This window comes from Delphinapterus leucas, chromosome 5 (assembly GCF_059928025.1).
Source record: "Delphinapterus leucas isolate spDelLeu-1000000601 "Yukka" chromosome 5, BTC_Dleu_Yukka2, whole genome shotgun sequence".
Taxonomy (NCBI): Eukaryota; Metazoa; Chordata; class Mammalia; order Artiodactyla; family Monodontidae; genus Delphinapterus; species Delphinapterus leucas.
Window position 1 is genome coordinate 9,436,704 of NC_143133.1, and position 14,167 is coordinate 9,450,870.

At 36.0% G+C, this 14,167-nt stretch overlaps 1 protein-coding gene across 1 annotated transcript; it reads left to right on the forward strand.

The window, feature by feature from the left end:
- The first annotated feature begins 231 nt into the window (after nt 1-231).
- Nucleotides 232-7,319, forward strand: PABPC4L (poly(A) binding protein cytoplasmic 4 like). The gene has a single exon (XM_022556947.3). The coding sequence runs from the start codon at nt 1,563-1,565 to the stop codon at nt 2,673-2,675; it is 1,113 nt and encodes a 370-aa protein (XP_022412655.1). The 5' UTR covers nt 232-1,562; the 3' UTR covers nt 2,676-7,319.
- Nucleotides 7,320-14,167: the final 6,848 nt, after the last annotated feature.

A 14,167-nucleotide genomic window follows, 5' to 3' on the forward strand; every position in this document is an offset into this window, starting at 1 on the left:
ACCTATTCTGTGCCAGATATTAGGTTAGACATTTCCAAATTTACTAATTCATTTAATCTTTACAATACTCTTTGAGGTAAGGGACACTATTTCCATTTCTCTGGGCATGAAAACCAACCTCAGGTTAAATATCTCATCTCCTCCACGCAGTGGATTCTTTCAGTAAATACTGAGCATCTCGTTTCTGCAAGTCCCTGAGTTAAGTCAGCGGGGAAATAAAATGGGCATGGTCCCTACTGTCATGGAATGTAATACAATATATTTTAATTAGACAAATGCTACGAAAATACGAGGCCTCTAAGAGCGAAACCTAAACTTTTTCAGAAGTTGTATAGGGAAAACCTGTATTTGGAAAGAGCATCAAAAGTGATTGCTGAGGAACACAGTTTTGTCAAGTTGGCCCTGAACAAAAGGCGAGCGTGTCATGGAGTTTAGGAAGGGGATCCAAGGGGCAGTTGAGGCTGGAACATGGCAGGAATCCTGCAGAACTTTGAAGAACAAGGTGCGGAGGTTGGAGCCTACCCAAGAGTCGAAGAAAGCCACTGGAGGGCTTGAAGCTAGAAAGTGACAAGCCCTGATCCACACTTGGCAAAGCTCCTGCAGTCAGACTTAACGCCAGGGCCTGCGGGCGGGTGGGTTTATTAGGGCCACTCCCCTAGGCTGCCTTTCTCCACCCCGGTCACCGCCTCCCGCTCCTCAGCTGAGCTGTCCGAAGTGGGTGGGAAGTGAGCGAGAGGGGCGGGGGGAAGAAAAACATTCTCCAAAAACATTAAAAAGAAAACATCCCCCTGGGCAGCGAGTGCGCGGGAAGTTGAGCGCGCGAGTTCCGGGCTTCCCGCCCGCCCCCCCGCCGGCCGCAGCCCGGGTGAGCCCCCAGCCCCTGCCCGGCCGCCGCCCACTGGGCCGCGGCCGTCGGTCCGTCGGTCCGTCCTCTTCCCCACCCCCATCCCCCCCACCCCCGACCTGCCCAGGGCGCAGCGCGGGGTCTGCAGGGAGGAGAGCGGCCGGGGTTGGTCAGGGCACGCGCAGCCCGCGGAGCCCCCGGCCGCGCCCGGCCGGCGGCGCCTGCACGACCCGGTCCCTGGCGGTTCGGGGCTCCGGGGCCCCGCGCCCGCCGCCCGCGCGCCGCGTCCCGGGCCGCCGCCTCAGACGCCACTTGTGGAATTCTTTCCCCCGGCGGCTGTAACTTTAAACCGGCCTGAGCGAGGCCTATTTTTATTCAGAAACCAGCGACCGGAGAATGGCTGTGGAGAACGCTGAGATGGAGGGCCAGCCCGCCACTTGAAGATTCCTCACCAAGTGGCTGGGAAGGACGGCTTGACCTAGGAATCTTTCTTTGAGATTTCAAGGTTCTGTCGCCCCCTCCCAGGGCTGGCCGGACTGGTTGGGGCTTTTGACTGAGGTTGCTGCCCGAGCCTGGGGAGCTGTACGTGAATGAACCGCATCGCCTGGCCTCAGAGCGCTGACTCTGAGGCCACCACGCATGAGCCCGGGCTACCCTCCTGCAGAAGTCACTCCAGGAGCTCCTTAGGGACCGGCTTGCGGCGGTGAGGAGCCAGGAGATGCATGTAGCAGCCAAGTACCGCCAGGCCTCCCTGTACGTGGGTGACCTCCACGCGGACGTCACCGAGGACCTGCTGTTCAAGAAGTTCAGCGCTGTGGGGCCCGTGCTGTCCATCCGCATCTGCAGGGACCTGGTCACCCGCCGCTCTCTGGGCTATGCCTACGTGAACTTTCTGCAGCTGGCGGATGCCCAGAAGGCCCTGGACACTATGAACTTTGACCCGATAAAGGGCAAATCCATACGTCTCATGTGGTCTCAGCGTGACGCCTACTTGAGGAAATCTGGAATTGGGAACGTGTTCATCAAGAATCTGGACAAATCCATTGATAACAAAACCCTTTATGAACACTTTTCGTCTTTTGGGAAGATCCTGTCCTCCAAGGTGATGAGTGATGATCACGGCTCCAGGGGCTATGCGTTCGTGCACTTTCAGAACCAGATTGCCGCCGACAGGGCCATCCAGGAGATGAATGGGGCACTGCTTAAGGACTGCAGGCTGTTTGTTGGCAGATTCAAGAGCCGCAAAGATCGGGAAGCCGAGCTCCAAAACAAAGCCAGTGAGTTCACCAATGTTTACATTAAAAACTTCGGAGATGACATGGATGATGAGAGACTGAGGGAAGTTTTCAGCAAATATGGAAAAACCCTGAGTGTTAAGGTGATGACAGATTCCAGTGGGAAATCCAAAGGCTTTGGCTTTGTGAGTTTTGATAGCCACGGGGCTGCCAAAAAGGCTGTTGAAGAAATGAATGGAAAGGACATAAATGGACAACTGCTTTTTGTAGGCCGGGCACAAAAGAAAGCAGAACGACAGGCTGAGTTAAAGCAAATGTTTGAGCAGCTGAAACAGGAAAGATTTCGACGGTGCCGGGGAGCAAAGCTCTATATTAAGAACCTGGATGAGACCATTGATGATGAAAAGCTACGGAGGGAATTTTCTTCATTTGGATCAATTAGCAGAGTTAAGGTAATGCAGGAAGAAGGGCGAAGCAAAGGGTTTGGCTTGATCTGCTTCTCCTCTCCTGAGGAGGCCACTAAAGCAATGACTGAGATGAATGGCCACATCTTGGGCTCCAAGCCGCTCAACATCGCCCTGGCCCAGAGGCCCTAGGAGAGGAAAAGTTAATGCACCAGCCAGTGTTTGTAGCAGCTTGGGAGATGTTAGTGATCTCTGCCTGAATCGTCCTCAGTAAATTTCAAATCCCAGCTGATGGCTGCTTAGTTTAGTAAACATTATGATCCATACAAAGCTATTTATTTTTCTTTGGAGGAAAAATAAGTGAATCTTAGAACCTTGGTTCTTTTTATAGAGGCACACCATCTAATTATAATATGGTATTTTTTCTGATTTTGTTGTAGTGCTCATAGCAATAAGTATAATTAGATACATTTTTACTGCATTTTGAATGAACTGAAGTGTGGTAATTATTTGCATTTATTGCATACTTTTTCTTATTTTAATAATATTGCTAGCTTTAATTTCTTCCGTGAAAATATGCCCAAAGTAGTTCTTATACCCGAGGATTGCAAAGTAATTTATTTTTACAAACAAATTTCTCATCAATTTTTTTTTAAAGAAACCAAAGTTTAAGAATTGCTACTACAAACTCAATATCTAATTTCATTTTGAATTAATGTTTAAAATACTAGGAAATAGTTGAATTTCCTTTCAATTTATATCCTGAAATGGTGTTTTTCTGATGGCTGAAATTAATGATGGAATTTTTTAATGTTGCCTACAAATGTGCTTTATAGGAAATTTTACCGTTCTTTCCATTGGTTGACATAATCCAGGTGCTTGCTGGTTATCAAAATTGTGACTTGAATAGTAAAACCTTAACTTCCACATTCCTTAAGTTATAAGGCTGTATCATTTCAGGTCAAAAAGTTGGCCTAGTCTTAATTCTCTTCATACGTATACGGCATAAAATTATGCCTTAAGTTTTGAACCAGGTACCAACATTATAAAAGTCATATATAGAAAACATAGACATTCTGTTTAACAACTGTGTTTTCTAATCTCTGTTATATGTTGTAACATGTAGTGATATTGTCTCAGGGCTCAGAACAGTGAGTTTATGTTTATGAACTCCACGTCTCCTTTTATTAGACCTTAAGAGCTATGTAACCTATGAAGGCTCACTTTTAGCCTTGATTGATCAGAAGTTCACTAATTGGTTTTCTGATAAACTGAAGTTACATCACTTAGCCTGCTTTCCAGCATGATTTTTATTTCAGTCCCATTCCCAGATCTCTTCTTCTCTCCTGCTTTTCCTCTATATTACTCAGCTCCTCTATACTTTTTAAAAAGGTTTTTATTATACTGACTTTTACTGTGTGCTGTTTGAAATCCACTTTGGAAATAGATGCAAGAGTTATTTATTTACATTTAAGTAATTACTTTTAAAATTCTGATTCTCTCATACCAAAGGTGTCTAGAAAATAGTTTTGTTGTTGTTGTTTTATTTTTTTTTACTCTGCTTCGTTGTTTCCTGTAACCATATATTCAAGTCTTCTGTTTCGTATATTACCAGTACAAAAGAAATATTAAAATATTTCCGTGGCAATACTTTAGCTATGAAAGAATGAGAAAATCTGTTTCTGTTTATTTTTGTATGAACTATATGTATATTCATTGCACATTTTCTAAATTTAAAATCTCTTTAAACAATGAAAAATTATGGACAATGAAAAAATTACGGCAACACATAATCCTATTATGCAGACAGATCTTCTGTTACAGTTTCTTGCACCTCCTCCCAAATTTTTCTCTATACTTATACACATGATTTAACAAAAATGGAATCATGCTCTAAACCTTGTTTGAAACTGCTTTCTTAATTTGACAGTACGCCATAGTCAACGTCCATGACCACAAATAATTATTTGCACTATAATTTTAATGACTTTTATCTTTCCTTTAATGTTTGTACCATAATATAACAATTTCCTCTTGATAAAAATATAGGTTGCTAGATTGTTTCCTCCCTTTTTTTTTTTCCTCTATCATAAACAACTTGGAGATACACCCTTTACAGACTCTTATATGCTGATGTATATAATTATTTTCTTCAGAAAATGTATGATTCATTGGAATTAATGTTTAATATTTAAATTGCCCAAATGCTGTTCAGAGATTTGTGCCACTTAACATTTCTGAGTATGGAGGATGGCTCATTTCCATATACTCTAAGAACAAAGGATTTTGTTTAAGTTGTTATCTGATTCAACATGACATGTAAAAACAAAATATTTCATGGTTATTTATTTTACTTTTTTATTACCTCAAAAGTTAAACAGCATTTCTTGTATTTACTGGACATTTGTATTTTCATATTTTTGAAAATGATCTTAGTCTATTTTCATGACTTTAGTCTGTTTTCCTGTTGGGGTGGTTTTTATTTATATGGATTTGTTAGTTTTGGTTTTTTTTTTTTCCTGATATTCCCATCTTGTTTATAGTTTTGAGGGTCATTCCAAAGTTAAATTCAAAATTTGCAATCTTATACTTTGGTGACTTTAATGGTATGTTTCAAAACACTTTGAACACCTCAAATATACAACCCCCCCATACACACACACAATTCATCTGTATTGTCTTCTATTATTTTCAGAGTTTCATATTCTCAGTACTTTCTAAACAAAACTTTTGTGTATACAGTATCTTATACACAGCCTATACTAAATATTTTTAAAGTGTCTTGCTTTTCAATTCTATTAACATGCCTTGGTAAATACTGATTTACTGTAAGAGTCTATTTGAAATCCATATGTCAACTATAACTCATTGGCTCTCTGAATTACTATGCTGAGAAGTATTTACCTCCAAATCAGAGAGCTTTTAAGAAAGGGTGCCAGGAAACAGGACTGGGAAGTGTAGTAGGTGTGTCAAACCTTGACATCTCTTTCTGGATAATCCACTCTATCAAAATGTTCAAATATTTGAACAATATTTCACAATGCTTGTAAATGGATTATCAAGATAATATCAGGGAACTGAGTTCATCATTCTCTTCACACATGCACGGGGATTTAATAGGACATAATACCAGATGTTTAGATAAATTGTAGCTATAGCTTCATAATGACACAATAATATGCCATTTTAGTAAAAATTACTTATTTTTAATATTTACCTTAAGAAATGACTGTCAGTTTACAAAAAGATATGATCCTGTAGATTTTCTTGATTATATAAATTTTACTTATTCTAAATTTTGTATGTGTGTGATTCTATCAAGTCATCCTAGTTGGCAGTAGAGGTTCAGGCATTCACGAAACTTTACTCTTTTTATGTTCAAGTGCCTTGATAAATAAAAAGAATCTTCACTTTCTGATAAGCATTCCAGTAAAAGCTAATTTACATAGAGATGCCTTGAGTCACTGCTTCTGCTCTGCCTTCTCTCTCCCCACACACATTGCCTGCTTGCATGTGCAGCCAATTGAATAGAAACGTGCCTTTTAAATTTTTATTTTTAAATTTTTAAATGGAAATTTATACTTGGTAAAAATAAGCTTTTTAAAGTGGTTTTAGTATTGGTATTTTCATGTTCTTAATATTTGTATAAATCCACTGAGAAACGATCAAATAAAGTCGAAATCTTTCAATGGTGTCCAGAATTTTCATGTCCAAAAATGATTTTTATTTATTTACTTTTTAAGTTTTTCTAATTTTCTAGCAGTCGGTTTCTCATAGGAGTAAATTGAAAACAACTTGCGTTTTTAAATGAAGATCCTCATATTTCATGTTTTAGAAGACCAAGTCCCATATGAACTAGTATTTCTTTTTTAAGTTACTCATAATTATGGGACCATGATTGAAAAGAACCTCTAATACAGACCAAGTTTTCATGAGAAATAATTCACTACATTAAAGATACTTTTGAATTTAATTTTTAAAGTAAAATTTAGCCACTATTTTGAGGTTTTAGAATTAGCTTACTTGTATTGTATTTGGAAAATGTGCCTCATAATGTAATTATTTTAAGTAAATAATAAAACAGTAGATAGATAAGAGAAGTTTTAAATATACATTTTAGAAAGTAGAACAAATTAAATATCCTCAGAATATCTTTGGCTTCAAGGAATAGAAAATCCACCTTACCTAGAAAAGGAAGCTGTATTTAACAAAATATTCAGAATTAAGGTATCTTCAGGCAAGGTATATCAGAACTTCTACATCAGTTCTGCTGGAGTCTCATGGCTCTTCACCCTCTGTGTCTTAGCTTCATCATCAGGTTTTCAAGATGGTTACAGGAATTCCTGTCATCGCACTGAGACACAGCAGCATTCAGTAGGTAATACCTTTTAACAACTTTCCCCCCTCAGTTCTCATTGTTCATTACTGATATGTATATTCAACAAGATCTGCCACTAGAATTGAGAAAGGAGTCAACTTTTTGTGCAGAATGAGCTTATGGTTGGAAGGAACTTGAGTAGGAATGGGTGTAGGAGTATGCATCCACTAAACCCTGGATATTTTTCATCATTTATATCTAATTTTTAATTTCAGTACTTAATGGATACTTTCTTTCTTCTTTTAATATTAGCTTACAAATAGCTCTTAAAATTCCTCCCTACAAATCATTTTCAACACTTGAGTCAAACTGGTGATTTTCCTCTCCCTCAAGTTGTACAATCATAGGGAATAAATTGTGCAATATATTCTGTATAAAATTGAATTCATTTTTGTTTAGTAATGGGACTTGTGATTTTACATGTCATGCTTTATTAGGTATAAATTAGGCATCTCCTGAAAATTCTGCTGAAATGGGCAGATTCAATTTAGTCACCCCAATGGGCTTCCACCAAAAATAATTATCAACAGATTACAAATGATCAAGTATGTTTCAAAATAAATCTACATTTAATAAGATATTAGTTCCTTGAGTTCTATTTTAAAGTAATCTAAACCAAGTATGTTTTCACGCATGTTAGATAATATTTTAGAATCGTACCACTAGAGGGAAGGAATTTACTATGTATATCACCAACTAGTGTGATATTCTGTATAAAGAATTTTTTAAAAATAATTCCTACTGACATTGTAACAGATAAATTATAAGAAAACATCTAAAAAGTTAGGTGCCTACAAAATGGCCCCATTATATAAAACTAATGTAACCACAAACATAAATTAATGGGTACTCATTTTCTTTACTAAAGGATTTATATTAGGTCCTTTAGTGCATTAAAATTGTAAGAATTAATAAAGTTGGACTTATCCAAACTTTTCAATTTATTTTTTTCTGTATTACACAAATGTGGTATTTATAGCTACTGTTGTTTTTGTCTCATGGTCATGTCTTGTCTTAGAGTTCACAGAATGCTTTGAACTATATTGAGGTTCCCCTGAATGACACAGTTGAACCCATCAAGCAAGAGAAGAAAAATGATCTTCTTCGTAGCATTCTTTGCCATAGTAGAGAAGACACTTAACTTCTGAAAGATACTGGCAGTTTATACAATATCACATCAGAATTTGTTAACCCATCTATATTTACATCACCTTAGATATTAAAAATATCCCCAGTTTGAAGTTCTGCCAAATACTAACAGCACATTTGAGTTCCAAAGGCAATTTCACTGAAATGGTGGATGTTATTATTAAATTTTATTTTTTTCATAGAGTGAATATTGGTTATGTTTCACTCTGTTGTGTGTGTGAGTTTTTTTAATCAGTATTTCCAATGGTATTTTCTTATCTCAGGAAACCATATCTGACAGTCTGTAGTGAATCACAATTTTGATTTACATTCCATTTCATCTTTGTACACGTGCCACTGGCATACCAATGCACCACAATTTTGACATATTGCCAATTCTAGTTCCTTGAAGTTAAAGTAAGCCTTTATAATAGTAATGCCAGCAAATCTTTGTTAATCAAAAAAGTGCCTCAATTTGAATGCAAGCCAAATCTTAGAATTATTTTGACACATCATTATTTTATTGAATTACCAAGGGAGGTGTTAGAAATGAAAATCTAGTATTATCCACTATTCACTTATACTTCCTACATAGTGCTTATAATAAGTGACTTTTTTTTTTTTTTTGCGGTACGCGGGCCTCTCACTGTTGTGGCCTCTCCCGTTGTGGAGCACAAGCTCTGGATGCGCAGGCTCAGCGGCCATGGCTCACGGGCCCAGCTGCTCCGCGGCATGTGGGATCTTCGCGGACCGGGGCACGAACCCGTGTCCCCTGCATCGGCAGGCGGACTCTCAACCACTGCGCCACCAGGGAAGCCCAATAAGTGACATTTATATTTTATAGATTATAATTGGTAAAGAGCGATTGGCACTGAGATTGTATAGTAAGCTCATTTTTAATTTTTATTTTAACCAAAATATATTGCAAATGCAAATTTTATTATGTTATTCTGCTTCAGAATCTCCCATAGCCATCCATTACTTTTAAAGTCAGGTGTAAATCTTTACCATGGCCTAAGAGACCTGCATTTTTATGGTCCTTGTGCATCTTTTAGTCCAATTCTTATGCTACAGTTTCCCTTGGTCAGTGTGCTGGAAATAAACTGTTCTTATTTCAACTCCTTTACCTAATCCCTGCCTCACTGAAAACTTTAACTTTTTATCAGATTGTATGCTATTGCAAGGGGTAAAAGAATCTTCCCACTGGTTTATGAAAAAAAAAAATGATGGGATTTATTGCCAGATAAAAATAAGTAAGAGATCTTTTCAAAATAGAAGTATTGTTTTCTTTTCTTTTTTATTTTTTCTTACAAGTGTTAAGGAAGGCTTTCCAAAGGCTGTTACACTACAGAGGCAGCAGTACCTTTTTGAAATTAGACTACATGGCATAGCGCTGTAGGGAGATAAAAAGCAAGCATTTACAAAAGGTCAAGGAGGCTCATCTTCAAACATTTAGAATGTTATTTTTAAATATTATCATCATCATCATCGTTACTATTTTAAGTAACAACTCATTCTCCCTAACTACGCCTTTTCATGTTTTAAGGCATAGATTGGATATATTTCTTAGTGGGCAATCTGATATTATTCTAGCAGGAGCACGTGATGGAAACTGACCTGCCTTAGTAAGAGAACAAGTAAAGCAAGTCGTAAGTCCTTAAAAAGATAAAGTATTGGGTAGAGAAACAACATTCAGTAGCAAATCATTGCATCTAAATGAAATCTATTATTAGGGATCAGTTCGGTAAGTGCTCATATAGAAGCAGCATAGAACTAAGAAAGCATGGGCAAAAGCGATTAGGGAAAATCTGCATATTGATGGATTTTTATTTAGTTAGTCATTTTTTAGTTAAAATTTATATTAAATATACAAATGTAGAAGTTTTGAGCATATAATGTGAAGAATAATACAAAAATAATTATATTTATGTAACTACCACTCAAGTCAAGAAACAGAACATTACCTACACCACTCTTCCTCCCTCTCGATCACTTTTTTGTCACAGTTACTCAAATGTAACCTCTATCTTGACTTTAAACTCTACAGATTAATGTTAGGTACCTTGAGCTGTTTTCAGATAGATTCATAATGCATGCATCTTCTTGTTTCACTTTCACTCAAGATATTTTAGTGAGATTCATACATTACTATTTAATGCAGTAGTAATGTGTTCATTGTTATCATATACTTTCTATAGTGTGACTATATTATAAATTATTTATCCTTTTACCATTAATGGACATTTAGGTTGCTTCCATATTGGGGCTATAATGGACAATGCAGCTTAGAAAATCACCATAGATGCCCTTTTAGATTGAGTTATATATCACATATCATAAAAGTAACCATTTTCAAGTGTGCAATTCAATAGTTTGTAGTATATTCAAAAGGTTGTGTGACATCACCATTTTCTGATTCAGAATATTTTTGTCTCTTCAAAAAGGAAATCCGTACACCCATGAGCAGTTACTCCTGTTTTCTCCTCCTCCCAGTGCCTGGCAACCATACTCAAATTTATGTCATTAAGGATTTGCCTGTTTTGGACATTTTTTATAAATGCTGTCATACAATATGTTACCTTTTGTGTTTAGGTTCCTTTGCCTAGCTTAATGTTTTAAAGTTTTGTCCATGTTGCAGCATGTATCAGTACTTATTTCCTTTTCATGCCTGAATAATATCTATTTGTGGGGATATGCCACATTCTTTTTATCCATTCATCATTTGTTGTACACTTGTGTTGTTTCCACTTCCTGACTTTATGAATAATATTGCTGTGACTTTGGTTTACAAGTTTTTGTGAGAATATATATTTTCAGTACTCTTGTGTACTCATAGACAATGGTATATTCTCTTTTTCTTTAGAAATGTTACCTCTTATAAGAGTCAAATTTTGGTTTCATTAATTTTCCCTATTATTTTTCACTTCTTTTCTTTTTACTGTGTTTTGCTTATTTCTGCTTTAATCTCTATTATTTCCTCCTTTTTGCTTGATTTGGGTTTATTGTGCTCTTCTATTTCTAATTTCTTAAGGTGGAAAGATAAGTTATTCATTTGAAATCTTTCTTCTTTTTTTAACATAGGCATCTATGGTTAGACATTTTCCCTAGGCATTGTTTTAGGTACAATAAATAGGTTTTGTTATGTTGTGTTTTCATTTTTCATTGATCTCAAATTATTTTTGAATTTCACTTGTGATTTCTTCCTTGATCCATTGATTATTTAGGAGCTGTATTTTTTTTTAACTTCCATATATTTGTGAACTTCCCAAATACTGTTCTGATACTGATTTCTAGTATCATTTCTTTGTGCTCAGCAAACATACTTTGTGTTATTTCAACACTTTTAAATTTATTGAGACTTGCTTTATGGCTAACATGTGATCTATCCTAGGGAATGTTCCATGTGCACTGTAAAAGAATATGTACTCTGCATTGTTGGGTATAGTGCTCTATAGATGTGTTTTAGGTCTAGTTGGTATATAGTGTTGTTGAAGTCATCTATTTTCTTGTTGCTCTTCTGTCTAGTAGAAACATATGGAATAAGCAAGGAAAACATCAGTAAGAATATTGTATCCATAACACAAATGGACCTAATTGTCATATGTAGAAACAATAGAAAACAACTTCAGAACTCATTTTAGTTTCAAGTTCAAGTAGAATATTTTCAGGAGTTGATCACATAAGGAACTATAAACCTACTTACAAATGTTTTCAAAGGACTAAAATCACATTGAATATACCTGTTGACCATTGTGCAATTAAAATGCAGATCAACAACGAAATATAATTAGAACATTATTAGAGATCCAGAAATCGTGAAATATGATCTAAAATTAAAGTAGAAATTAGAAAATATTCTGAATTGAATAATAATCAGTATGCAGTATATCAAACCTTGTGAGAACACAAGTATGCTTTGTGATTAATTTATAGTCTTAAAAATGTATATATTAGAAAAGAAAAAAAAGCTGAAAAGAATAAGCTAAGTACCCTTCTCTAGAAATTGAAAAATGAACAGAAATTAGAATGACGTAGAAGAAAATATAGAACAGAAATTAAAGAAATAGGGACAAATACAATAAAAGGGATCTCAAAAAATTTTAAACTAATGAATTTAATAAACTACCTAATAAAACTGATTTTTTAAAGTGATAAGCACAAATAACTAATATTGGGAATGAAAAAGAAGATTTCACCACATAGTTTGTAGACATTACAACCTTCATAAGTGGATATTATAAACAAATTCATGGCAATAAATTTGAAATTTAGATAAAATTTTAAAACTTTGATTAAAGTAACTCACTGAAACTGATAATAAGAATTTGGAAATATTAATAATCTCACCAATATTAAGATAAATGAATCAATATGATTAGATCTTTCTTAAGGAGAACATCCAAGTGCTAGATGGCTGGTGAATGTTAAAAAATATTTAAAAAACAATTCCAATTTAAAAAAATCTTTTCAAAAAGACAAAAATGGGTACATCTCGTAACTCATTTTATGAAAACAATATAACCTTGACACCCAAATGTGACCTGGATAAAAACTACTGGGCACATTAACTCATCAGCATAAGGACAAAAACATTAAATAAAATTTTAGTTAACTTAATCCAGCAATAATTTTAAGAATATATATAAAACATCAAGTTGGTGTTTCTTCCAGAAAGGAAATCTTGTTTAATTAACATTTAAAATCAATTTTACTCTTGGAGAGGGTGTGGGGAAAGGGAAGTCTCCTACACTGTTGCAGCCACTATGGAAAATAGTATGGAAGTTCCTTAAAAATCTGAAAATAGAGCTGACATATGATCCAGCAATCCCAGTCCTGGGCATTTATCTGAAAAAGACAAAAACTCTAATTCAAAAAGATACATGCACTCCAATGTTCATAGCAGCACTATTTATAATAGCCAAGACATGGAAGCAACCTAAGTGTCCACCAACAGATGAATGGATAAAGAAGATGTGGTACATATATACACTGGTCTATTAGCCATAAAAAAAATGAAATATTGCCATCTGCAGCAACATGGATGGACCTAGAGAATATCATACTAAGTGAAGTAAGACAAAGAAAGACAAATATTATATGATATCACTTATGTGTGAAAACCAAAAAATAATACAAATAAATTTATTAACAAAACAGAAACAGACTCACAGACATAGAAAGCAAACTTATGGTTACCAAAGGGGAAAGGGGGGGATGAATTAGGAGTATGAGAGTGACAGATACACACTACTATATATAAAATGGATAAACAACAATGATTTACTATATAGAACAGGAAACTATTTCAATATCTTGTAATAACCTACAATGGAAAAGAATCTGAAATATATATATATATATATATACACACACATCAATAAAATAATCTTTTACTACATTAACAGAAAAAGAAACTTTAATGATTATTTCAATAGATGCAGAAAAAGCATCTGCAATAATTTAACATTCATTCACATATAAAAGCTTCATAAAAAACTAAGAATAGATGGAGATATTCCAAAATCTGATAAAGCATTTTATTTTTTTAGAATTTCTTAGATGCCTAGGGCAAGGATTCAGGAGTGAGGGATTCACTGGGAAAGTATTCCAAGGAGATACTGTTAGGAGAATGAAGAAGCAGTATGGAGAAGGAAAATTTTAAGGAAAGTTATGTGCAGTCCCAGACTAAGTCTGGGAGTTCTGGACTAAAATTACACAGTCTGGACTTTTGTATTTCTCTGGCCCAAGTCATTGGCTACATGTTTGCTTCATCGCCTAATAGCAACTCTCAACCATGCCCAGGTACCAGAAATTAGCTGCAAAGCACACCGTAAATGAGCGGTGGGTACAAAACTCTATTAAAAACGTCTGAGAGGTTCCAGTCTGGCATATAAACGTATCAGAAGTTGCCAGTCCATTAGAACAACAAGTAAAAAGTTGAGCATACAGAAAAATCAACAACTTTTCTTATATCCATCAGAGGAATAAGGTTACAAAGCAAACCGCTTCCCCTAAAATTGGGGAGACAGAGATACAGAGAAACACAGATACTGAAGCAGAAACCCACAAGCAGAAACTTGTGCAGAAAACCTGAACTGCAGGAAAACCTGAAAGGTAATTGAAAAATTGCTGGAGGCTCAGTTTGGACATGCCTGAGAGATAAAAACCTCAGGGGGAC

Excerpts from the sequence above, each read along its gene's own strand:
- PABPC4L (XM_022556947.3), top strand. The coding sequence starts at position 1,563 with ATGCATGTAGCAGCCAAGTACCGCCAGGCCTCCCTGTACGTGGGTGAC.